The sequence below is a fragment of the Podarcis muralis genome, chromosome 8, assembly GCF_964188315.1.
Source record: "Podarcis muralis chromosome 8, rPodMur119.hap1.1, whole genome shotgun sequence".
In the NCBI taxonomy this organism is placed as follows: Eukaryota; Metazoa; Chordata; class Lepidosauria; order Squamata; family Lacertidae; genus Podarcis; species Podarcis muralis.
In genome coordinates, this window is record NC_135662.1 from 159,633 (window position 1) to 182,752 (window position 23,120).

Below are 23,120 nucleotides of genomic sequence, written 5' to 3' on the forward strand. Positions count from 1 at the left end.
GGGCCCTGCTTCTCTCCCCCTCTGCCCAAGGAGCAGCCGAGGAGGCTGAGGAAGCCAGCCAGGCCCTTTCTATCCATACACACCTTTCCTCTGCTCTTCCCAGGAACGCATGGGAATGTCCAAAGGACAACACTTGAGGGCTAAAGTGTTGTGCTTTGCGGAAAAAGCTCCAGGGCTAAAAGGGGGTGTGTGCTTAGAAAGAGCGCTAACAACAACAACAACAACAACAACAACAACAACTTAAAGCAGGGCCTGTGCCTGGAAAGAGTGGGACTAAGGGTAAGCATGGCTAAGCCCAGAGGCAGCAGACCTGCCAAGCTGCCAATCCACCGTCCTCATAACACCCACCTGGCTGATGGCAAGCATCAGTAGAACAGAAGTAAAGGCCACAGCTAGAGTAGGAAGTAAAAGTAGTGCAGCAGCAGCAGCCTAGTCAGAAAAAGACCCCCTTCTGCCTCACAGGCAGGCAGGTAAGCAATGAGCAGCAGCCAGAACAGCCACTGCCGCCTCAGCAACCCACACAAACAGCAGCCCCTTTGGCTCCTTGGCTGCTGCTGCAGCCTCCTCCTCCCCCCGCAAGGCAGGCTAGCCGGATTTCCTGCTATTTAACCCTCCATTCTCAGGCCCCAAAGAATGCATATCAAATGCCTGGGGGAAAACACTCTGGCTGCCATTCCACAACATGCACACAGAGCCCAGGGCCCAGCCCTACCCTGGCCAGTGTGGGGTGGAGCACGGCAGCTGTGGAACAGTTGCACAAGAGGCTGGTGCCTGCCTGCCTGCCTGCCTCCCTCCCTCGGAATTCGGGGAAGCCCTGGGATTTGGCCAGGGCTGGGGACTGATGGCACCCCACTCAAGTCTCAAAGGATAGTGGGTGCTTGCTCAGCTAGACGTCCCGCTCTCCAACCCACACCACCAAGAGGCAAAGGAGGAGGGCACCAACCCGTCCCAGCCAGAGTTCCTGACAATTCTACTGTTTGCTCTTCACAGGTTTCTCGGTCCAGAACGTGCTTGGTTTGCACTTACAGAAGGAATCTACTCCCCTCTCTGCAGCTTCCCCAGCCAGCAACAGCCACGACAAGGCCTCGGGGAAAACCAAGGAAAGGTCCACAACCTTAGGCACATCCTGAGGGAAACAACTAGCTGGACTTCTAGCAGAGTGATGTGAGTCACGAAATGCCCTGGGATCTACGCTCTCCTGCACCTTTGGGACTGATCTAGAGATAAGCCATCAGTGCCTCACAAGCTCCAGAGTCAAGCCCATCCCCCTTCCAGAGGGACTGGAAGAGCGGCTCTCTTTTTTTGAAGGCCAGGGTCAGGTGAACAAGGAAGCTTCAGACAACAGCACTGTGTGCTCCAGAGGGAGTGTGTAGTGCTGCAAGTTTCACTTGATTACATTTAACATGTCATTACCAACCTTAACTGCGCCCTAAAGGCGAGGAGGGTTAAAAAAAACAACCCAAATGCATCAACACAGCTGGTAGGGGGAGCTCAAGAACCGGCTCTGACCCAACTGGAAAGCGGCAGAAGCGGAAACACCTGAAGGCACCCACATGCTGCAAGGAAGCTGCAGCTCAGAGCTCTGCCCAAGGCGAGAGGCTGTGCTGGGGCCTCAGATGGAGCAGCAGCACCTGCTCACCTTGACTGGGAGCAACCGTTGCCCACGGGCTCACCCAGAGGCTTGTCTGGCTGTGGCATCCGCCTTGCAGCATCCACTGGTCTTGTGCGCAGCCTTGGGAGCACAGCTCACCTGTCGGCTTCCCAGTGGATTTCACACTGAGCCTTGCACACCACAGAGCCTCTTAATGGCTCCAAAGGAGCCCAGCACTCGCCCAGATGGCGGAGAGTTGTGCCACAGGCAGAGGAGAAGGGCGGCTCTGGGGGATCCTGGGTGCAGGCTGAAGGACAGAGTGCCGGACCCAAGAGACTTGGCCGGGCCCCAGGTGTCGAAAGGGACCCCAAGGGTCATCCAGTCCAGCCCTCTGCAAGGCAGGAGTCACAGCTAAAGCATCCCTAGCAGGTGGCCTTGGCCCTCGCCCTCTCCCTCTCTGGGCAGGCAGGATCCCTGCATTGCAGGGGAGGCCCGGCTCCTCCCAGCAGGGTCTCTTCTCGGGGCCGGCCTCGCTCCCCCGACTCCCCCGGAGCCCTCCCGTCCCCCGCGCCCGGCACCTTGGGCAGCTCCCGCAGCTGGTTGGCGTCGAGCAGGAGCTCCTCGAGGGAGCGGCTGTAGCGGTAGACGTCGTCGGGCACGGCCTGCAGGGAGCAGTGCCGCCGGTCCAGCGTCTCCACCTGCCGGTTGCAGCGCCACAGCGGCGGCATGCAGCGGAGCATCCTCGCGGCGGCGGCGGCGGCGTCCTCGGCCTCCCTCTGGCCTCACGCGCGCGCGGCTGCTGCTCTCCGGAGGAGGAGGGGCGCCCCCCAGGGCCGAGGCGGCGGCGCCGGCGGCGGAGCCATGAAGGGGGCGGGCGGGCGGGCGGGCGCTGGCGGAGGGGCCTTCCCGCCTCTCTCCCTCCCTCCCTCTCTCGCGCGGTCCCTCTCGGCGCGGCCCTCCTCCCTCCCAGACGCTGACCGGGCCCCGCCGGCACCTGGCGCCGCCCCGCCCCCGCGCCAGGCACCCTGGGAAAGGGCGCCCGCCTCGCCCTCCGCCCAGGGGGACTACCACTCCCGGCGGCCCCCGCGACCCGAGGCGCGGCCGAACTTCCGGGCCCGCTTCCGGCCAGGGCCCCGCCCCTTTGCTCCTCTCGCCGGCGTCCGCAGCGCCCTCTCTGGAAGTCAGGCTTCTTGGGCAGGGCGAGAAGACGACGCTGGTTGCTTCGTAAGCCGCTCCAAGCGCAAGGGGGGGGGGAGGGGGCGACTTTGGCCCCAAAGGCGTAGTTTAGGGGACCGACATTCGCTGCAGCTCGAGGGGTGTTTTGCTGCACGGAGGGGGCGGGGAGACGCTTCGGCGACCGTCCCAAACCTCCCTCGGCCCATCATTTCCTGAGGGTCAACTCTAAGGTCATCCTCTCCACCCCAGCCCCCCCCCGTCCCTAAATTACCAAACAATATTTGTTATCATTCTACCTCCTGCCTCAAAGCAGCTCACAGAATGGCCATTTAAAAACAGAATAATAAAAGAAACTTGTTGCTGCTCAGGTTGGGGAGGGGACACAAACACCCACCCTCCCCAGGTTGGGGGAGAAAGCGGACATGGAAGAGGCACATCCACTTGGGGAAGAGGCACCCCCAACTACAGCCAAGCGGGCGCTTGGGAGCCTAGTCTCCAGACCCCAAAAGAGGCCTTCCTTCTTCCTTTCCATTCTTCTTCCTCAGCAGGGATTGTCCTTCTGTACATTTGACAACCGTAGCCTTGCATATATGTTTTCTACCAGCAAAGCCTGGTTGGGGGGAGAGATCATTATTTTCTAGGCGGTACTTTATTCTGCTGCTCTCACACCCACCTTGAGAACCTTATGAGTTTGCAATCTATCCTCTGGGCCAGCTTTCCACCAGCTTGGTGTCCTCCCCAGAGGTTTTGGACCTAGCTCACATCATCCCTGACCACTGGTCATGAACTGCAGCCCAAAGCTAGATGGTGCACCTGCCATCTTCATTTTCCCCCCGAGTGCTGTGGCTTTGGCCCTATGTGGCTCAGGGGCAAGACGCCTGCTCTGTAGGGGAAGAGAGATGCTGGCCACGACTGCTGCCACCATCACCAAGCAAGGGGTATGGAGAGAGGACCAAAACATTTGACAGAAGGGTTCCTCATAATTGCCAGAAAGGGGGTGGGCTGGGGGAATGAACTGGCCCCTTTTTCTTCATTCCCACCCCCATAACTCAGTAAAAGCGGCCCAATCACTCCTTTGTGGTAAAGGACAGGGGAGAAAGACAGGATGGGAGGGGAAAGAGAGAGCGCGCGCAAAGTCTCTTGCCACTGGGAAGGGAATGCCCCACCAGCACCACCACTCCAGCACAAAGGTAGAAAGGTTTTTCTCCTTGCACTTTTATCCGAAACTACAAATACATGACAGGAGCAAGAGATGCTGGCCCAGAAGCATCCCTGAACACAAAGGGGGTTGAGGAGAACAATAACAAAGTCTCTCTGGAGCAGAGTTCATGCGGAGAGGTCACTGTTGTCAAATCGCTCCTGATCATACACCTCGGCCACCACCTTCCGGCCAGCAAACCAGCGGCCATTCAGCGCCTGGATGGCTTTGTGCGTCTCTGAGGCCATGGAGAACTCAACAAAGATCTTGACAATGATTTCAGCATCCTCCTCCTCGCCCTGCTTTTCTTGGTAGATGATGACCCTGTTGACAGCCCCAAACTTGCCACACTCTTCTGTCACTTCCCCTTCCAAGTCATCGTCAATGTCTTTGGGGTCCACCATATTGCGCAAGACCATCACAGTTGACTGCCAGGAGAAGAGGAGAGCAACATGTCACAACTCCACAAGACCCCTCCTTACCCACTCTGGGGTGGGGAAATCCTCTGGTAGCTGGCTCCCCACACCCCAGCCACCCTGCACCACCTTCCACCACATTTCCTGTCCTGTCCCGTCTCCTCCCAGTCCCAGGGCAGAAAGCCAGGGGCAGCTAAGTTCACTGCCCTGGCCCCAACTCACCTCCTGCTTCCGAAGCAGCTTCTGCATGACCATGTGACGGGCGCTGCTGCCAGAGATGCTCATGTGCTCCTGCTCACTGAGCATTTCTGGCCTCTCAGACTCCTGGAAAACTTCCTCCTCTTCCTTCTCCTTCTTTACTTCTAGCAGGCCTAGTGTTGGGGGGCTGGCCAAGATGGGGTTCACCACACCCACCTGGGGAATGGTGACGGGAATGGGTGGGCGAGCAGGGGTCACGCCTGAAGGGAAAGAAACAGACCAAGGCATGAGCAAGAGCAGTGCCAGGCAACTCATATGCTCCAGGACCCTCCCTCCCTCCCCAGGCAATGAGCAGGGCACCCAAAAAGGGGGAGGCCAAACACCACCCGGGAGAATGCAGTAATGACAGCTCATGGGAGGGAGCTTTGATTCAGGAACACAGCAAATTCAGGACTGTCTACACTGGCTGGCAGCAGCTTTCAAGTATTTCAGGCAGGGGACTTTCTCAGTTCTAACTGGAGATGACAGGGATTGAACCTGGGACCTTCTACATGCAAAGCAGTTTCTCTACCACCAACTGTTCTACCTCTTTCTCTGCCCAAGATCTTGGAGTCCTTGTCTACCAGTCAGAAAAGACAATACTGGGCTATGTATAGGGTTGTGTTCTGACTTGATACAAAGCAGCTTCCCAATCCTCTTGAATGCAGCTCTGCTCAATCAGGTCAAAGGCCCACCTAGTCCAGCAACCAGTTTTTCAAAGAAATTGTGCTGCTTTGAAAAATCACAAGGCAGGCCTACACTCCACAACTTGCAATATTTGTGAAGGTTCAACGACCATCACAGCTTATAGTCACTGAGAAAGCTGGCCTACACCAAATCTTCTATTAAAGGAAATATGGTAATTGGATGCCTTCTAACAGCGAGTTCCATATTCCAATAAGTCCCCTCTTATCTCTGCTGAACCTACTTACCAATGCCTCTTGCCAAGGTAACCTAAATTATTATTGCAATGAAGAAAAACTGCTTTCAGTCCACTTTCTCTATGCCATGAAATCATCTCAGAAACCCCTCATATGCCTCCTTGCTCACATTTCAATACTACAAAGCCCGAAACATTTCTGTTCCAGCTCTACAGTATCTTGTTTGTGGTAAGGTGACCAGAATTGTACACAGTGTAAAGGAATTAATACCCCATCATCTACAAACATGACTTCATTGCTCACCCCTATCTCCAACAGGTGTGGGCAAAGGGAGAAAACACCTTGAACTGAGGTTGTTTTGAGACTGAGAAGTACAAAGGCTACAAAGTACCTCAAAGTTGTAGCATGAGATTAACAAGTGATTCTGGAGGTGAATGAAACTGATGTGCTGCAAGCATCTGGGGAGAGGGTGGCTGCAAGAAATTAGTGACTTCTTGCACTAGGCAAATGCATCCCCTGACATGATCTGTCCCCCAAACCAGGCTTTGCTGGTAGAAAACATATGCAAGGCTACAGTTGTCAAATGTAGAGAAAAACAACCCTTGCTGAGGAAGAACCAGCATGGCTTCTGCAATAAGAAGTCCTGTCTCACCAACCTTTTAGAATTCTTTGAGAATAGCAACAAATATGTAGATGGCTTTCAACAAACTTCCTCATCAACGGCTCTTGAGAAAGAGGTCAAATCCTCTTATGCATTATTTAACTGAATGGTTTAAAGACAGGAAGCAAAAGGCAGGAATTACCTGTTTTCACAAGGAACACAAGAAGCCCTTCTGGAAAATAAGAAAGGCCCGTGGAGCACACAGCTCTCAGTGGCCAGCCAGATGCCTCTGGAGGGGAAGCCCACAGTGCTCTCCCTCTCTGAGATTCCCAGCAGCTGGCATTTAGAAGGATACTGCTTCAGGCACTGATGGCAGAACACAGAGCCATCATGGCTACTAGCCTTACCCACCATTATTTGGTCTAGATCTTTTGGGTGGCCAACACGACATTTTGTGGGAGCAAATAGCAGAGTTTAACTATTCACAGTATGAAAAAGTACCTGAATCTGTCCTAAACGTGCAACTTCTTTGGAAGGCCTCACTGGGTTCTGGCATTACGCGGCCAGAAGAACACCTTGTCCTTCCCACTTCCTCCAATGAATGCATGCCTTATACACTTCTATGTTGTTTCCCAGACTCCTCTTTCCCCTGCTATACTAGAAGGCCCCAAATGCTGCTGCTGGTCCAGCCCCTTGGTCATGTTGTTCGCCCTTTTCTGAACTTTATACACCGCCCCGGGTGTTTATGATATAGTGGTAAAAAAGTACTTTTACAAGCCAACAAACCTTTGACATCTCTACAATATCCTTTTGAAGTGAAGCCACCAGAACTGGACACAGTATTCCAAATGTGGCCACACCATAGATTTTTGTAACAACATTATGAGATCAGCTGTTTTACTTTCAGTTCCTTTCCTAATGATCCCTAGCATGGAATTTGCCTTTTTACAGCTGCCACACACTGGGTCAAGCTCTTCACTGAGCTGCCCACTGCAGCCCTAAGGTCTTGGTCCTGGTCAGTCACTGCCAGTTCAGACCCCATTAGCTTATGTATGAATTTAAGATTTTTTGCTCCAATGTACTTAACTTTCCCTTTGACTGAACAGAATTGCATTTGCCATGTTAAAACCCATTTAACAGTTTGGAGAGATCATTTTGGAGCTCCTCACAATCCCTTTTCATTTTAATCAACTTGGAACATTTGGCATCACCAGCAAACAGCCACCTCACTGCTTGCACCTAACTAATGAGTAAATTAAAATGCACCCATCCCAATACTAATCCTCGGGGGACTCCACCTCCTACATTGGTTCTACTCTCTGCTTCCTCTTCCTTAATAAGCTACAAACCTGCCCTCTGACCCCATGACTGCTAAACTTATTCTGGAGTATTTAATGAGAGACTTTAGCAGCAGCTTTTCCAAAGGTTCAATGCACAATGCTGACTGGACCACCTCTATCTATAGGCTTGCTTACACTTTCAAAGAACTCTAGAAGGTTAGTGAAACTTTACATGTCCTGCTTGAGTCACAATAAACACATCAGGTTTCATGAGCAATGTGAGGAGCGTTTAAGCAGCAGAGAAAAGGGCCATTTCAGGAAATCAAAACCAGAACAGCCATCATACAGAGATGCTGTGGATGCCTCATCTTGAAAAGAACATCATGGAACTGAAGCAGGTGGAGAAAAAGACAAGCAAGATGATGAAGAGGCTGGAGCATCTTGCTTAGAAGGTTGTTGGCTCACTTTAGTGTAGATACACGATGGGAGAACACAGAAAAGAATGTTGGTGTGGAGAAGTGAGAGCAAATAAAAGTTATTTTTGTTCTCCAATGAAATTAGACTGGCAGCAGGTTCAGGACACAAAAGGAACGACTTCTCCACACAACACACCTATGGAACTCGCTGAGGGCTTTAAAAAGAAGATTCAACAAATTCAGGAAGGAGACCTCCAGCCTCCAAATGCCAGGGCCACCCTCACCTCCACACCCAGCATGTGAGACTTTCAGCGCCCTGTCTCCAGACTCACCTGTGATTACACCTGGTGCTTGGGCAGCCATCACAGCCTGCGGCAAAGCGCCCAGGGGCTGTGCTAAGGTCAGTGCCGGCGTCACCAGCCCTGGAGTTGTTAACGTGCTGAGGACGGCAGCTCCTGTCACACCTGCCACAGCTTCCTGCGGAAGGAAAGGCAACAGCACCAGATCAGACCTGCCCAAGGAGCCCTGGCCCTCCTTTTCCAAGCACCCAAAGAGGCTTGAGGGGCCCACAAACTGTCTTCAGTGCTACACCCACCAGCACTCATGGCAGGCCGAAACAAGAGAGTCCAAGCAGGTCGCTCCAGCCCCTAGAGATTCTCTAGGCAGGTGCAAGAATGTGATGGAAGAGATGTGTGCACACGTGTGCAACCTGTGCCTGCAAAACCCAGACCACGGAGCAGCACACGTGGCTCAATGCTAATGCTCAACTCCGCTTCTTACCTGAGCTGTGATCTTTGCTGTGGCAGCAGCGGCTGCGACTGCCGCTGCTGGGGGCAAGCCTCCTGGAGTGGCAGGAGTCAGGAGCGGCATAGGGGGCGTGACAGCTTTGCCCACTCGGAGGTACTGGCCCCCCAAGTCAAAGAGGTTCATAGACGAGACAGCATCTTGCGAAGACTGTGCCTTCTCATATTCTGCAAGAAGAGAAGATGGCGATTGGAGGGCAGCTGCCCCATACCAGAGTGGATTTTGCCCTCGCCGCTGGCAGCGCACTTACCAATGAATCCGTAGCCTTTGTGCTTCCCTGTCGTGGGGTCCCGGGCCAACGTGCAGGACTTGATCTTCCCAAAGGCCTCAAAAACACTCTTGATGTCATCATCCGAAAGGTCCTGGTGAACTGAGGCCACGTAGATGCGGTTGAAGGCCCGTGCCTCCTCCGCCAGCTGGTCGATGATGGGCTGGGCCTGGCCAATGTTGCTGGGCCTCCCCACCTGCAAGCAAAGGTCCTTGCCTTGAGGAGGACAGGCATGCATGCCGCCCACCCAACACTCTCCTGACACTGCTGCACACACAATTCTGCAGGGAGCCCCCCAGAAGACAGTGCTGGGTACAAGTGACTGCTTCCCTCTGGACAACAAGCAGGCAACTAACAGGCCAGAGGGGAGGGGAGGTGTGCTTGGAGGTGAGGGAGTCCAGCCCCTGCTGAAAATCCAGGTGAGCGGGGGGTGGGCACCAAAGCAGATTTCCAATAGGGGGAGGGAGTCAGCATGGGGCTTCCATGCCTGCAGAGTCCTGTCCTGTCCCGGCAGGGAGAAAACCAAAACAAGTGAACCGAGAGGCAGTCAAATGGGCAGCAGCACCACCCTGTCAGGGCCAGGGAGAGCTACCTGCCGGCGCTTGTGTGATATACCTTGATGTTCCGTCCCCCCAGCATGACGGAGTTCATCTGCTCCAGGGCCAGCTGAGCAGCTTCAGGCACCTCATATTCCACAAAAGCGAAGCCCTGCAAGGAATAAGGGGGAGAGAGTGTTGTTCACAACCCATGCCAGGGCGCTCGCGCCGTGCCCCTCCTGAAGGAGCTCACCCAACTGGCTGCAACACAGCAGCACCAACCTTGTGCTTCATGGTCACAGAGTCCCAGGACATGTCGATGCTCTTGATGGGGCCGAAGGGGGCAAAGGCCTGACGGATCGTGTCCTCTCCAAGCTCATAGTAAATAGAGCCCACGTAGACCCGGCACATGATGGCCAGAGCCCGCTGCCTCTGGGCTGCCATCTGTATCAGAAAGAAGGTCTGGCTGGTCAGCTTGGGGGGTAGCTGGAGGGGCAAGGACAGCTCTTCCCCAACAACCCCGCTTTCCTTTCCCGCCCCCAACACCCCCCCCCCAGCAGCGAAGGGAAGCTCCGAGTCTCAGCAGCCCCAGCCCAGCCTGGCCCACCCAAGCCTTCTCATCTCACTCCTGCAAGAGGAACCTGCCACATCCTACTGCAGACAGAAAGGGGTCAACCACCTCCCATGGGGCAGAAAGAGATCCAGCTTCAGTCTTCACCTGACAAAACCCTCATCCCCCAAGACAGGCCCCATCAGAAACAACCAACAGTCCATGTGAAGGGGTCATTTCCGCTGCCTGCGCTCCAAAGAACGGGCTGCTGTCCCAAGCACGGGCCGTAGTCATGCGTCTCCCTGCCCCTCCCCTCCACATACTGTCTTGGCTGGAGCCCTGAGCCAGACACTCTCAGCTGGCGTCCAACCCTAGGTTTGCCACCACCCAGCTGCTGGCCTGCAGTGGCACACAAGGCTACTGTGGAAACCCAGCCGGACCCTGAAGCAGTTGCACTCCCGCACCTGCGCATGGGGCCAGCAGAAGGAACTGCTCTCTGGGATCAGGTGGGGAGAGGAGAGTCCAATGGCCAGGGACACGCACTGGCTGCCCAGAGCCACGTGGACTTTGTGCAACGGTCAGGGCTGCCCTGGGGCCCTCAAGGGGCCCCGCAATGCTTCTCTGGCAGGAAGGAGCCTGCATGGTCCAAGAGACCAAAAGGAGGCAAATAAGGCCCGCCCTGATCACTCCTTCCTTCATTGCTCCCTCCCTCCCTCCCTCTCTTTGGGACAGAGGCTGAAGACCATGCTAGGAGAGAACTGCATGGGTGAGGCAGTGGACAGCTGCAAGCCAAGCCTGCCTTCCCTATGCGAAGTGAGCCGGTCTGGGGCCTGTGGGGCCAGCAAAGGGCCCCCTCTCTGGCATGGGGCTCCCAGCTGCAGACTAAGGAAACTAGAGCCACAGGGCAACCTCGAGGACCTCATCACACCTCCCAGCATTCAGGAGCCAGCAGAGCAAAGAGTTAGGGAGAGATGCTGCATGCACTCGCAAGGGAAGCACGTGGGGTCGAGGACAACCATCCCCAGCCCGCCCTAGGACCTGCCACCTGGGCTGCCTGCTCCCCTCCCAACATAAGCAGGGAAGCGACGGGCAGCTCCTATGAGGTGCCACGGGTGGGTGGCCAGGTGCACTGCAAGGCCGCCAGCCAGTTACTCGCTCCCGTGGAGACCTCGCCCCACCCATGCTAAGCTAAACCCAGGCTCCCAGCCCCAGAAGAGCAGCCGGTACCCTCCGTCAAATCCAGAGGCCAGCCCTCAAGGGCATTTCTGCCCTTCTGTGCTCAAAGGCCGGACTCTTCAACGGCTCCTGGAGGGCTCAGTCTGTCTTCTGCCTCCCTGTCCACCACGCAGCAGTAACCGGGATGCCTCAGCAAGCTCCACCCCCACCCCATGCCCAGGCACAGCGTGGCACAAGGGCCTGGCAGGAGTCCAGGCCCTGCCAAGCGCTCAGGCTAACCCTGCCGTGCCTCAGTACAGCTGGAGGAGGCTCTGTGAGGTGTCTGTGCAGTGCTTAGGCTCCAGCTACAGGAGCAGGGGCGGGTGCCCTACCAGCCCAAGCCCTGCGCATGGCGAGGCAGAGGGAGGACTGGCAACTGCCACCTCTCTCTCTCCCACCCCCGTAAACACTGTCCTAGCAGTGTTCTCCCGGGAGAGCAGTCCAACTTGCCCAGAGGGGCCTTCACTGCCCCAACACCCAGCAGCCAGGCCTCTCGCATCCCGTGCTGGCCCACTGGTGAGTTACCTTGGCAGTTACTTTTAGGTCAGGACCTCAGCATCCCTAGAGAGGTGGCTCTCCCAGCTGCTTGGCTCTAAAGCTCTCTCGCTCTTTCTCTCTCTGCCCAATGCCTCCAACGGCCCCGGCTGCCCCCAGCCCACGGTCTTCCTTCCTCTGGGGAGCTAACACTTGGCCTGGGTTGGTGGGGCGTGTCCAAAGCAGGCGGGTATGTGGAGGGAGAGGGAGGGAGGGGGAGGCCACAGCTACGTCCTCCCCTGTGCTAGGCCCTGACTAAGACCAAGTGCCCCAGAAGAAGTGAATGTGTCTATTGACCGATTGTAAAGGTGAGAGAGGATCTCCAAAGCCCATTGTCACTGCTGCCATCTGAAAGACAGTAAAGACAGAGTTCAGTCTGTGGGAGCTGAGCATACGACGGCTTTTCGTCAAAACTCAAGTGGAAGAGGCCTCTCCTTCCTTCTTTCCTCCTTGCTTGCCTGCCGCTGCCGCCTCCACCTCCTCGCTGCACAGCCCCTGCCAGCCCCAGGGAGCGAGGGGGGTGTTTCAGGACAGGCGGGGCTCCTCTTTGACCCTCAACAGCTGCCTAATTGCAGGGAGGTGCCCCCACCCAGTAACCCAGAGCTGCCCAAAGGGCCTGGCCCCAGTGCCCCCCCCCCACCCCCAATCTGTGGCTCTTGAGCAAGAGGGCTTCACCAGCAGCTACAGACCCCTCTTGCACTGTAAGGCGACTGCCACTCCCTACCCCTGTCAGTGTGAGGACGATGTACCCAGCAACCCCAGGCACCCCCTTCTAGGCAGGCCAACAGCAGGACTCCCAGCTGGGAGCCCAGCTCCCCTCCTCCTTCAGCAGCTAAGCTTCCCCTACCCAGGCAATGGATGCAAGCAAGTGTGTGGGCCTGGGGGCTAGCAGAGGGGGGAGGGAATACAACACACTCCAATTTCGCAGCGGAAACGGAAGCTAAAGTACCTGGCTCCAGTCACATCTCAGGGCTGTGCAGTGGCTCTAAGTGCATAAAGGGATCCACCTTGGGGGGGGGGGGAGGGGGGAGGAGGGAGAGGCAAAGGCAGGGCTTCCCTGGGTGGTGCCTCACCTGAAGGTTGGTGAGCTGCTGCTGTTGGTGGGCAATAGTCTGCTTCACCAAGACACTCTTGATGCTCTGCTCCATTGCATACTTCTTGGCCTGAAGGGGACAGAAAGCCCAGAGTCACAGAGCAGACATCCACACCAGCATCCTCAAAGCGTGAGGCATTTCCCAGCACTGCAAGCACAGAGGACTACCCCCTCCTCCTCCAGAGCCCACCTGCCTGAGACCAGTTCCCCTCCATCGACAGGTTGGTAGTCAGTGGCTGTTGCCCAATGCTGACCGAGAAGCTCAAGACTCCCCCCATCACCTTCAAAGCTACTGGAGTTGTTTGCCAAGGGGGCCTAGACGCACGAAGTGGACATCTAGGGATGGAGGAGCAGACTAGCCCCTAGCCTTCTGCTCCCCATGAGCTGTGATGCTTTCTAGCCTCATTACAGCTATCCTTGAAAGGGAGAAGCATGCAAGCCAGAAGGCCCCTGCTGGCCCACTCACCTTCTGAAGAGCCTCCTGCTGCTCTGGGGTGAGAGGAGGGAGTCCCAACTTGGCTGCTGTGCTTTGTCCATTTTCTACCTTGACGGTCTCTGTGCCCTGCAATGAAAGAGACACTCATAAAAGGTGACCAGGCCTGAGCAGTGCTGCAGGGAAAGTCTGTGCTGCTTCAGAAGGGAGAGCAATGAGAAGGCAGAGGGAAAGTCTCTGAGCCTCCCTCAGAGAACTCAGCTTTCTTCTTCTAGGAGTGATTGCCCACCCCATCCCAAAAAGCTGCCATGTGATCCCGATGTGTTGCCATTGTATCCTCACCACTGCTGCCACCCTCCAACTTTCCAGAGTGCCTCTGAAGAACAAGCTCTAGTTCAAGGATGCACTCATGGCCCCATAGCCCAGCAGCAGCACTCAGAAAGGACCCCCACTGCTTAGCCACACATGCCTCTCTCCATATGTGGTAATGCAGCAACTGCAACACCCAGAGGCCTCATCAGGCAAATACTTGTTGGAACAGCAAAGGAGGCTGCAGTGCAGCAGCACAGAGCAAAAACATTTCACTTTCGTATAAGAGCTGCACATATCCTGTGGAAGTTTCCAAACCACTCAAGACAGAGAGAGATGTGGCTGCTTTACACACTGTGGGGGCCTCACCCAAATTGTTCAGCACATGTGGCAACCCTGAACATGTAACCAGATCCAGGAGGCAAGGAAGTGAGTGGCAATCTACAAAGCACCTTGTCTTCAAGACGTACACAGGATCCATATGGAGCAAAGTAGCATGCAGAGAAGGTGGCTGGCATGGTGGCCCAGAAGGTGAGATGGAGGCACGCAAAGTGTTTTGAGAGAGACAGGACAGAAGCTACCTTGCAGAACACCAGAAGCAGCTTCAGACCAAGGGAGACAACTGATCCACCTAACTCAGTATGGTCTACCCTCACAGGAGGGCAAAGGTTGGGCAAATGTATGACTTGACTGGGAGCTTGAAAAGGTGTGAGGAAAGCGGTCCAGGAGGATTTCCTTAAAAGAGACTCCAGATAAACTGAAAGAGATTGAGGACAAAAACAAGAGGATGGTAGGTAGACTTTCCTCTTAACAAAGGAGCAAGAGGCAGCCTTGGGAGGGAGCACTAACACAAGGACTAACAAGTGAACTGATGGTGACTGCAGGATTAGAGCAAGTGGTTCCATGTAATCTGGTGTTCCACTCTCACCTACCTATCTACTCCCCTTTTACAAGCACCTGAGCCAGGCACAAGCGCATCTTGCGGCAATGACTTAGTAACATAGGTGCAACCTATCAAGTTGGAGGTACATTTCTACCAGACTGTCATAAGAATGCTCCTGCAGGATTAGTCTATGAGGCCCATCCTGGCCTTACAGAGGCCAACCAGATGCCTCTTCTGGGAAGTCTGCAAGCAGGATTTGAGCACAAGAGCTTTCTCCCCTCCTGTGGTTTTGAGCAACTGGTATTCAGAAGCACTGCTGCCTCTGCTTGTGACTCTATTAAAGCCAAACCGGTCCAAACATCATTTCACTTCTTCAGCTGTTCTGTGAAATTTTTCCACTGTTACCACGTTATCGCTGCTTGGGAAGCGACATGCCTGTGTTACAGCACCACAAAAGAAGGAGAAAAAACAGCAACCTACAACATGTGTGGTAACAGAAAGGGATAGGACCTGCCATGACAGTTTGCTCCAGAACTCTTGCAGGTGCAGACAGTGCTGGAAGGGGGGGGGGTCAGCACAGCAAATAAAGGGGAGCCTGGAGGGCAACAGCTTAAAAACATAGGATCCTGGCTCAGCACAGCATCCTCTCCTCACAGTGGCCAACCAGCTTCCCCCAAAGCGAAACGCGCAAGCAGGACACTGTCCCCTTATGTGGTTTCCAGCAACTGGCATTCAGAAGCACTGCTGCCTCCAGGACACAGCAAAAGCTTCCTGGCTTGTAGCCATCGATAGACCCCTCCTCCTCCTCCATGAATTCGCCCAATCCTCTTTTAGAGCCACGCAGGTGTCCAGCCTCGCATGCTGCGGGAGTGAGTTCCGTAGTTTCCGCTGCTGCTCCTGCAGATGGCGAGGGGGCTCCCCCCCACACACACCTGAGCCGGGGATGCCGCCAGCGGCTGAGTAAGGGGGGGAAGGAGACAAGTCCCGCCATGCCCCGGGGAGGAAGCATTTCCTCCGCCGCTAATTAGTGTGTGGGGGGGGGGTGAGAAGCGCGCCTTCCGTCCCCCCGCCAGGAGAGGCCACGGAAAGGGCCGCTCCTCCCGGGGGGCTGGGATCCCTTCGCTGCGGCAGTCAGCGCCAGGCGGCGAGCGCCCTCCAGATGCGCATGCGCCAAGAGGTCTCCTTCTCCTCCCTCCCTCGAAAACCCCGGAGCGCCAGCCTCTCCTCAGCGACTGGGAGGCCAAGAACTACGCGCCCCATCGGCCGCGGCAACTGTGGCCCCGTGCGCCGGGCGGGAGAGAGGCGCGGGGCATGCTGGGGGATGTAGTCCCGCCATCCCCCCCCCGCGCCCGCTACCCGGCCGGGATAGCTCTGAGGCTCAGGCGGGGGCACTTCGGCGGCGGCGCCCCCGCGCCCCGAGCACGACGACGAGGTCTTCTCCGCGCCGCCCACCCTCCTTCCCGCCCGCCTAGCCCTCCCCCGCCGGCTGAGGAGCGACTCGCTCACCAGAGAGATCGCCGTCGTCGCCGCCATCTTCCCCGACTCCTCCTTCCCCGAGTGAGAGGCTCTCGCGAGAACTAAACTGCGCGAGAGAGAACGGCCCGACCAACTTCCGGTTCCTTGGGGGTCTCTCGCGGGCGGGGCGGGGGCGGTGACGACGCAGGGGGGAGACCGACCGTCAGAGAGCGCGACGGCAGACGGGGAGAGCGGCGGTCAGTCACGCCGGGTGACCAGGCTCCCGCTCCGAGACTCGGCACCGCGTTCGAGATTTGCCTCAGCGGCGGCTCCGGGCTCCGTTTCGCATTTTCCCGCGCAAAGACAGGCGGCTGCGGCCCAGTCAGAGCCTTCGGTCTTCGATAGGACGGGACACCAGGAAGTCCCGCCTCCGAGTGATGCGTTTGACAGACCGCGGCAGACTTCGGGCCTCGTGGGCTCTCGCGACAGCTGGAAGACTGCTGCTGCTGAGCCGCCTGGCTGTTCCCCTGCGGAACTCCCCGCCCCTTGGCCTCAGGCAGGCGCCGGCCCTGTCCTCTTCTCGCCATTCCCTGGAAGCTTAGAACAATGTTGACTTTTTTTAAAAAATAAGTTTTTATTAAATTTTAATTTTATATTCAACATATTAATCATATCAAAGAAAATACAACAAAACAAAACACCCCCCACCCGGTGACTTCCCTCAACTTCCCCTTCTGGCTCTTTAACTATTTGCTACTTCTGCTTAATTTTATCTTATTTTTCATCTTTTAGCCGAGTGCTCTTATACTCTTAGCATTTTTATACCAAATTTCCTTCCGGTTCCAACATCTTACATTTAATTAATTTCCATATTGTTGAAAGTTAGGAGTAATTAAAGAACCTTTTAATGAGGGTGAAAGAGGAGAGCGCAAAATATGGTCTGAAGCTCAACATCAAAAAAACGAAGATCATGGCCACTGGGCCCATCACCTCCTGGCAAATAGAAGGGGAAGAAATGGAGGCAGGGAGAGATTTTACTTTCTTGGGCTCCATGATCACTGCAGATGGTGACAGCAGCCACGAAATTAAAAGACGCCTGCTTCTTGGGAGAAGGGCAATGACAGGCCTAGACAGCATCATAAAAAGTAGAGACATCACCTTGCCAACAAAGTCTGTATAGTTCAAGCTCTGGTTTTCCCAGTAGTGATGTATGGAAGTGAGAGCTGGACCGTAAAGAAGGCTGATCGCCGAAGAATTGATGCTTTTGAATTCTGGTGCTGGAGGAGACTCTTGAGAGTCCCATGGACTGCAAGAAGATCCAACCTCTCCATTCTGAAGGAAACCAGCCCTGAGTACTCACTGGTAGGACAGATCCTGAAGCTGAGGCTCCAAGACATTGGCCACCTAAGGATGTTGCACGAACCCCCCCCCCCCCATCATTCAGTTTGTACAAACATGACATACGTGACACTTCTGTTATAAATTCATAGAAAATCACCTGTACATCAGATCTGTACCGTTCCACTTTTTATTTTACACCATGAAGGAAGGACTATCAAAGGGGGGAGACTTGACACAAGGCAGCCAACCCGTCCACAGGGAGCCTACCCAGTTGGCATGACAACCTTGATGGTCCTAGACAGAGGATCATTACACTCACAAAGGACCTGCATATGGAAGTGGATTCAGTACGAACTGAAACAAAGGACAGTGGTCAGCTCTTCCCTCTGGGGACAGGAAACGGCAAACTCCCCTTTGTCCTCTGGAAAGTACTCATGGGGAGGGGAAGGGGAACCAGCCAGGTGACAAGACACTCAGGTTACCACCACAACTCCTCCCTCAACCCCTCCTTTTTGTGAAGTATCAATGATGTAGTCATGATGTAGTCTTAGGGGTGTAGCATGAGGGATTAGTAGCTAATAATAATAATAATAATGATACGGAAGGAGCAAGGGGGGGGTACCCATCCTTCCCCACCGCTTCCTGAAGGGGTCCGAGGCGATGGCCCCTGCAGTGCCCAGCCGGCCTCGAACCCTCAGCCCCCGCACCATTGCATAGGCACCACACTGTTCCCCTGCCTTGTAAATAAAAGGCTCTCTTTCCTGTCTTCATGCGGGCGGAATAAGCCCCATCTTTCCTATGCCTTTCTCTCGCCCTATTCCTAACGTGAGTCGACCGTATCATATTGTATCCCCCATTCATAAAACGAGCCGCGCTTTAGCCAATCACAGCCGTGCATTCGTCCTGCAGGAGCTAGCTCAGGGAGCTCTTGCACGCCTCATTTAACCTCCTGACAAGCTGCTGACGGCCCCCCACGGCGAGAACAATGGATCCGAAACCCCGGACCTCGTAAAACTGTCAAATTCTGGATACAATGTATCCATTCTATTTCCGCTCTTGATCAACAGTACGGAATAGGTTGGAAATCATCGGAACCTTTGGAAATTAATATAAAATCAGCCGTAACTCCGATTTCCTCGCTCTCGGTGCCATTCAATTCAGTTCCCCCTGGACTCCATGATGTTACCCCTACTTCCATAATCCCCGAAACGGCAGGTCACGTACACAGGAACTTCCTAATCCTGTCAGATCGTTTCGCCTAACCCTTCCTCCGGGCAATATTAGGTGGCAGACGATGCATATCTCTGGCCCTTTGTCTTACCACCACCGGTACTTGATAAATGTTTATCTATGTATATCACTCGCTCTGCATATTTCCCCCTCCCTTATCCCAAATGTTAATCAGTGTAACCCCACCTTTCCCTGAGATATTCATGACGTGTGTAATATATTCATGATGCAATCCATGAAACCCAACCTTCCCATAATATATTCATGACGTTTCTTGCACTGTATTCTGGGACACGGAGGGAACTTTTAAAAGTTTATGTCGCCCCATTCTCGGGGTTCAATCTCGTCTTGAACCTGTTGCACAATAAACTTGGATCTTCTGCAGTTTGCTCCTGTCCGGCTGAGCTCATTTTCTTCCGCAGGGACCCGCGGACTTACTTAGTCCGACGAGCTGGGTGGCAGAATAGCCCTGCACCCAGATTTTCCGTAACAAATAATAATAAATTTTATTTATATCCCGCCCTCCCCGCCGAAGCTGGGCTCAGGGCGGCTAACAACATTCTAAAACATTCATTATAAAATTAATCAAATCAAATTAAAGTCAAATTAATGGCAACCATCAAGCAAAATTCTGTGCAGATTGCCGATTGCCAGAGGAGGGGGTCAGGCTGCGCCCTGACCAAAGGCCTGGTGGAACAGCTCTGTCTTGCAGGCCCTGCGGAAGGATGTCAGGTCCTGCAGGGCCCTAGTCTCTTGTGACAGAGCGTTCCACCAGGTTGGAGCCGCGGCCGAGAAGGCCCTGGCTCTAGTTGAGGCCAGCCTAACCTCTCTGTGGCCTGGGATCTTTAGGATGTTTTTATTTGCAGACCGTAGATTTCTCTGTGGGACATACCAGGAGAGGCGGTCCCGTAGGTACGAGGGTCCTAGGCCGAAAGTTGGGGTCTCCTTTTGTTCAGGGCTTCCATCTTGCATCATCTTGCAGTGAATGGGAGTCCTGTCACGACAGTCTTCAATAAAGACCAAGCCTACTGGCTGATGTTTTGCTCCAATTATCCTGGTTGCTGTCTTTGCTTTTTGTCCAAGGGAGCCCTTGGATTTCTCCGTTAACAAGGAGAAGAGAAGACTCCCTGGAAAAGACCCTGATGTTGGGAAAGATGGAGGGCACAAGGAGAAGGGGACGACAGAGGACGAGATGGTGGGACAGTGTTCTTGAAGCTACCAGCATGAGTCTGACCAAACTGTGGGAGGCAGTGGAAGACAGGCGTGCCTGGCTTGCTCTGGTCCAGGGGGTCACGAAGAGGCGGACACGACTAAAGAACAACAATTGTTGTCTCTTAACCTTTGCTCTTGTTTCCTTAGTTGTGTTTACTCAAACTCTGCTGGTGAGCCCATTTCTTTACAGTATTTCTGTAGATATAACATGAACGATTCCCAGTCTTTTTTCAAGTCTCTATTGTCTTTGTCTCTTTGCCTGAGTTTCGCCATTTCTGCATATTCCTTGAGTTTAACTTGCCATTCTTCTTTCGTCGGTATCTCGTCATCTTTCCATTTTGGGGCTAGTAGCTGCCATTGTAGCATACATGAACAATTTCTTCTGCTCTTTTGGGAGTTTCTACCCTATGATACCTAACAAGAAAGCTTCTGGTTTTTTAAACAAAAGTTGTTTTAAACTTCTTCAATTCATTATATATCATTTCCCAATAATTTTTGATTACTTTACAATTCCACCACATATGATAAAACGTACCTTCTTTCTCTCTACACTTCCAGCACTTATTCGAACTTGTTCTATACATTTTTGCAAGTTTAATGGGAGTCATATACCATCTATACATCATTTTCATGTAATTCTCTTTCCAAGTTATACAATCAGTAAATTTTAAATCCACTTTCTATAATTTTCCCCAATCTTCCATTTGTATATTGTGATGTAAATCTTCTTGCCAATTTAATCATTACACATTTAACCTCTTCATCTTTAGTTACCCATTCTAGCAATAAATTGTTCATCTTTCTTCAATATTTTAGTGTTGTCTTCTATGATTTCTCTTTGAAATTTAGATAAAGTGTAACTAAATCCTTTATTTTTATCTTTTTAAAATACCTCAGTTATTTGGAAATACTGCAACCAGTCATTGACATATTCTCAGATCTCTTTAAAATCTTTCAATTTTAATTTCCTTTCTGTTTCTGTTAATAGATCTCTATGAGAGCCATTTTTCCTTCTTGTTATTTTTTTAATTGATGTTGCTTCTGTTGGTGACAACCACCATCGGAGTCTTTTGTTCTAAGAAGTCCTTGTATCTTTCGCATACTTTTAAAAGTGATCTGATTATATAATTATATAATCCTTTATGCACTTTTCCTTTCTCATACCACTAGTACGCATGCCATCCAAATCTGTTGTCATGTCCTTTTAATTCTAATATATCTGTATTTTCTAATTTGATCCAGTCCCAGATCCAAGCAATGCAAGTGGCTTCATAATATAATTTAAAATCTGGGAGGGAGAAGCCTCCACTGTCTTTAATATCCATAAGTAATTTATGTTTTATTCTTGGTTTCTTCCCTTTCCATATAAATTTTGTAATATCCTTTTGCCATTTCTTGAAGCATGCTGCACTACTTATGACCAGTACTGACTGAAATAAAAAGAACACTTTTGGCAATATGTTCATCTTAATCACTGCGATTCTTCCTAGCAATGATAAATTCATTCTTTCCCATATTTCTAGATTCCTTTTTATTTCATTCCATTTTTTTCATAATTATCTTTAATAATAATATTTTTGGTTATCAACCAAATTCCTAAATATTTAACTTTTTTATGAATCTCTATTTCAATATTCTGCTGTAGTTCTTTTTTATCCTTCTCTGATAATTTTTTCACTAACAGCTTTGTCTTAGTTTTATTTAACTTAAAGCCTGCCACTTGCCCAAATTCCTGTTTTTTTTCTAGAACTTTTGGAAGAGAGTTCTTAGGATCCTCAACTGTAATTACAAGGTCATCTGCATATGCCTTTAATTTATACAGTATGTCTTTCCCCCCACCGTAATTCCTCTAATGGTTTCATCTGCCCTGATATTTCTCGTCAGGACTTCTAGAGTCAGAATAAATAATAGAGATGATAATGGACATCCCTGTCTTGTTCCTTTCTGTATCTTACAATTATCTGCTACCACCTGGTTTACAATTGATTTGGCTTTTTGATCAGAATATATTACTTGAATATATATTCCTGAAATTTTCTGGCACAACAGGACACCGTGATGGAAACCAGAGTGCACGGAAACACCATTTACCTTCCTGCTGCAGCGATACCTATTTATCTACTTGCATTGGTGTGCTTTCAAACTGCTAGGTTGGCAGAAGCTGGGACAGAGCAATGGGAGCTCACCCCGTTGCTTCCAATCGCCAAGCCCAAGAAGCTCAGTGATTTAGACCGTAGCGCCACCTGCATCCCCGAACCCACTACATCACACTGGTTAGATTCAGCTGGTGAATGCAGCCAAGCACTCTTCCTCCTCGCCTTGGAAACCTCCTCATAGTAATGACAGTCCCTGCAGTGACTGTGTTGTGCAGGCATTCAGACTTTGGCTTTGTTTGCTCTTGTTTTAAGGCTTTTAGACTCTGTTTCATACGTTCTGGCCCCTGCATGAATTTTTGCCCTTCACTTTAACACATACACAATAGCAACATCAGAAGAGCCCTGCTGCCGCTGCTTCAGGCCAGACGGGACCCACCAAGTCTGGAATCCTGCTCCCCCAATGTCTCACGGGCTGCGTATGAGAAGCCTGCAAGCCAAACATGAGCACAACAGCACTCCCCACTACCATCACCCATGACTCCCAGGAACGAGTGCTCCATGAATGTTTCCCTTCAGAAGTTCCTCAGCCATCTTATAGAGATTGGTTGTACATGGTAACATCTGTCAGGCGGTTGAGTGAGAACCATCTGCCTCTTCTTGGTGCAAAGGAGGCTCCTTGACTAGTCTAGCAGGAAGAAATCTGCATGAAACGCATCCTAAAGAAGCACGTTCCCCCTTCTGGGTTCTACAAGAGCAACAAAGACCAATAATTGACACTGGCATTAATGGCAGGATCTGGCCTAGATCCTGAAGGCACGGCAGACGCGGAATATTCCCTGGTGCCAAAAGCTGGAAGTTGTAGGTTATGAGGCTCCGGTATCTGAGTCAAATAAGCAGGGAAAGGACGGAGGGCCCAAGTGAAGTGGGCACCATGTAGGTGAGGCTGAATTGCTTTCCTAGTTCAGCTCCTCGGGGTCTGCAGCAGAGGGAGGCTTTTCCCAGGCCTAGGGCCAGGAGGCTTTGTGAAGAGCTGCTGGAGTTTGCTTCTGGGCCCAGCTGTGTACAAAACAGCCAACTTGCGTTCCTATGACCCCTCTTACTGCAGCTAGAAGTTGATTTGATTATGCAAATCTGGAAGATTTATCTGGTCTGCCTGCAACCAGGGGTGCCAGTGGGATTTTCTAGGGAAAGTGCACTGTGGATTGGGTCCTCTGACCCTCTTGCAAAATAGTGCAAAACGTTGCCTGTTATTGGTGTCATATACAAATAGTTTTGTTTTTACAATCAAGTAATGCTTAAATTTTATGAAATTAATTAATTAAGAATCAGTGCAAACACATGTAATAAAATGTCTTGGGACACAGA

The 23,120-nt window shown here is 52.5% G+C and overlaps 2 protein-coding genes across 2 annotated transcripts in view; both read right to left on the reverse strand.

Moving 5' to 3' along the window:
• The window catches only part of SCRIB (scribble planar cell polarity protein), a 47,034-nt gene extending 44,518 nt beyond the window's left edge, over positions 1–2,516 (reverse strand). Inside the window, 1 exon segment of the mRNA XM_077933602.1 lies at positions 2,170–2,516. Coding sequence (XP_077789728.1) covers positions 2,170–2,331 — 162 coding nt within the window. The 5' untranslated portion in view covers positions 2,332–2,516.
• A 1,445-nt stretch (positions 2,517–3,961) lies between these two features.
• On the reverse strand, positions 3,962–16,478 carry PUF60 (poly(U) binding splicing factor 60). The gene is given in 12 exon segments (XM_028735856.2): positions 3,962–4,393; positions 4,604–4,839; positions 8,129–8,273; positions 8,577–8,767; positions 8,851–9,064; positions 9,484–9,576; positions 9,687–9,848; positions 12,001–12,051; positions 12,777–12,866; positions 13,263–13,358; positions 15,928–16,245; positions 16,248–16,478. Coding segments are annotated over 12 exon segments (2,112 nt in total). The 5' UTR covers positions 16,464–16,478; the 3' UTR covers positions 3,962–4,093.
• Positions 16,479–23,120: the final 6,642 nt, after the last annotated feature.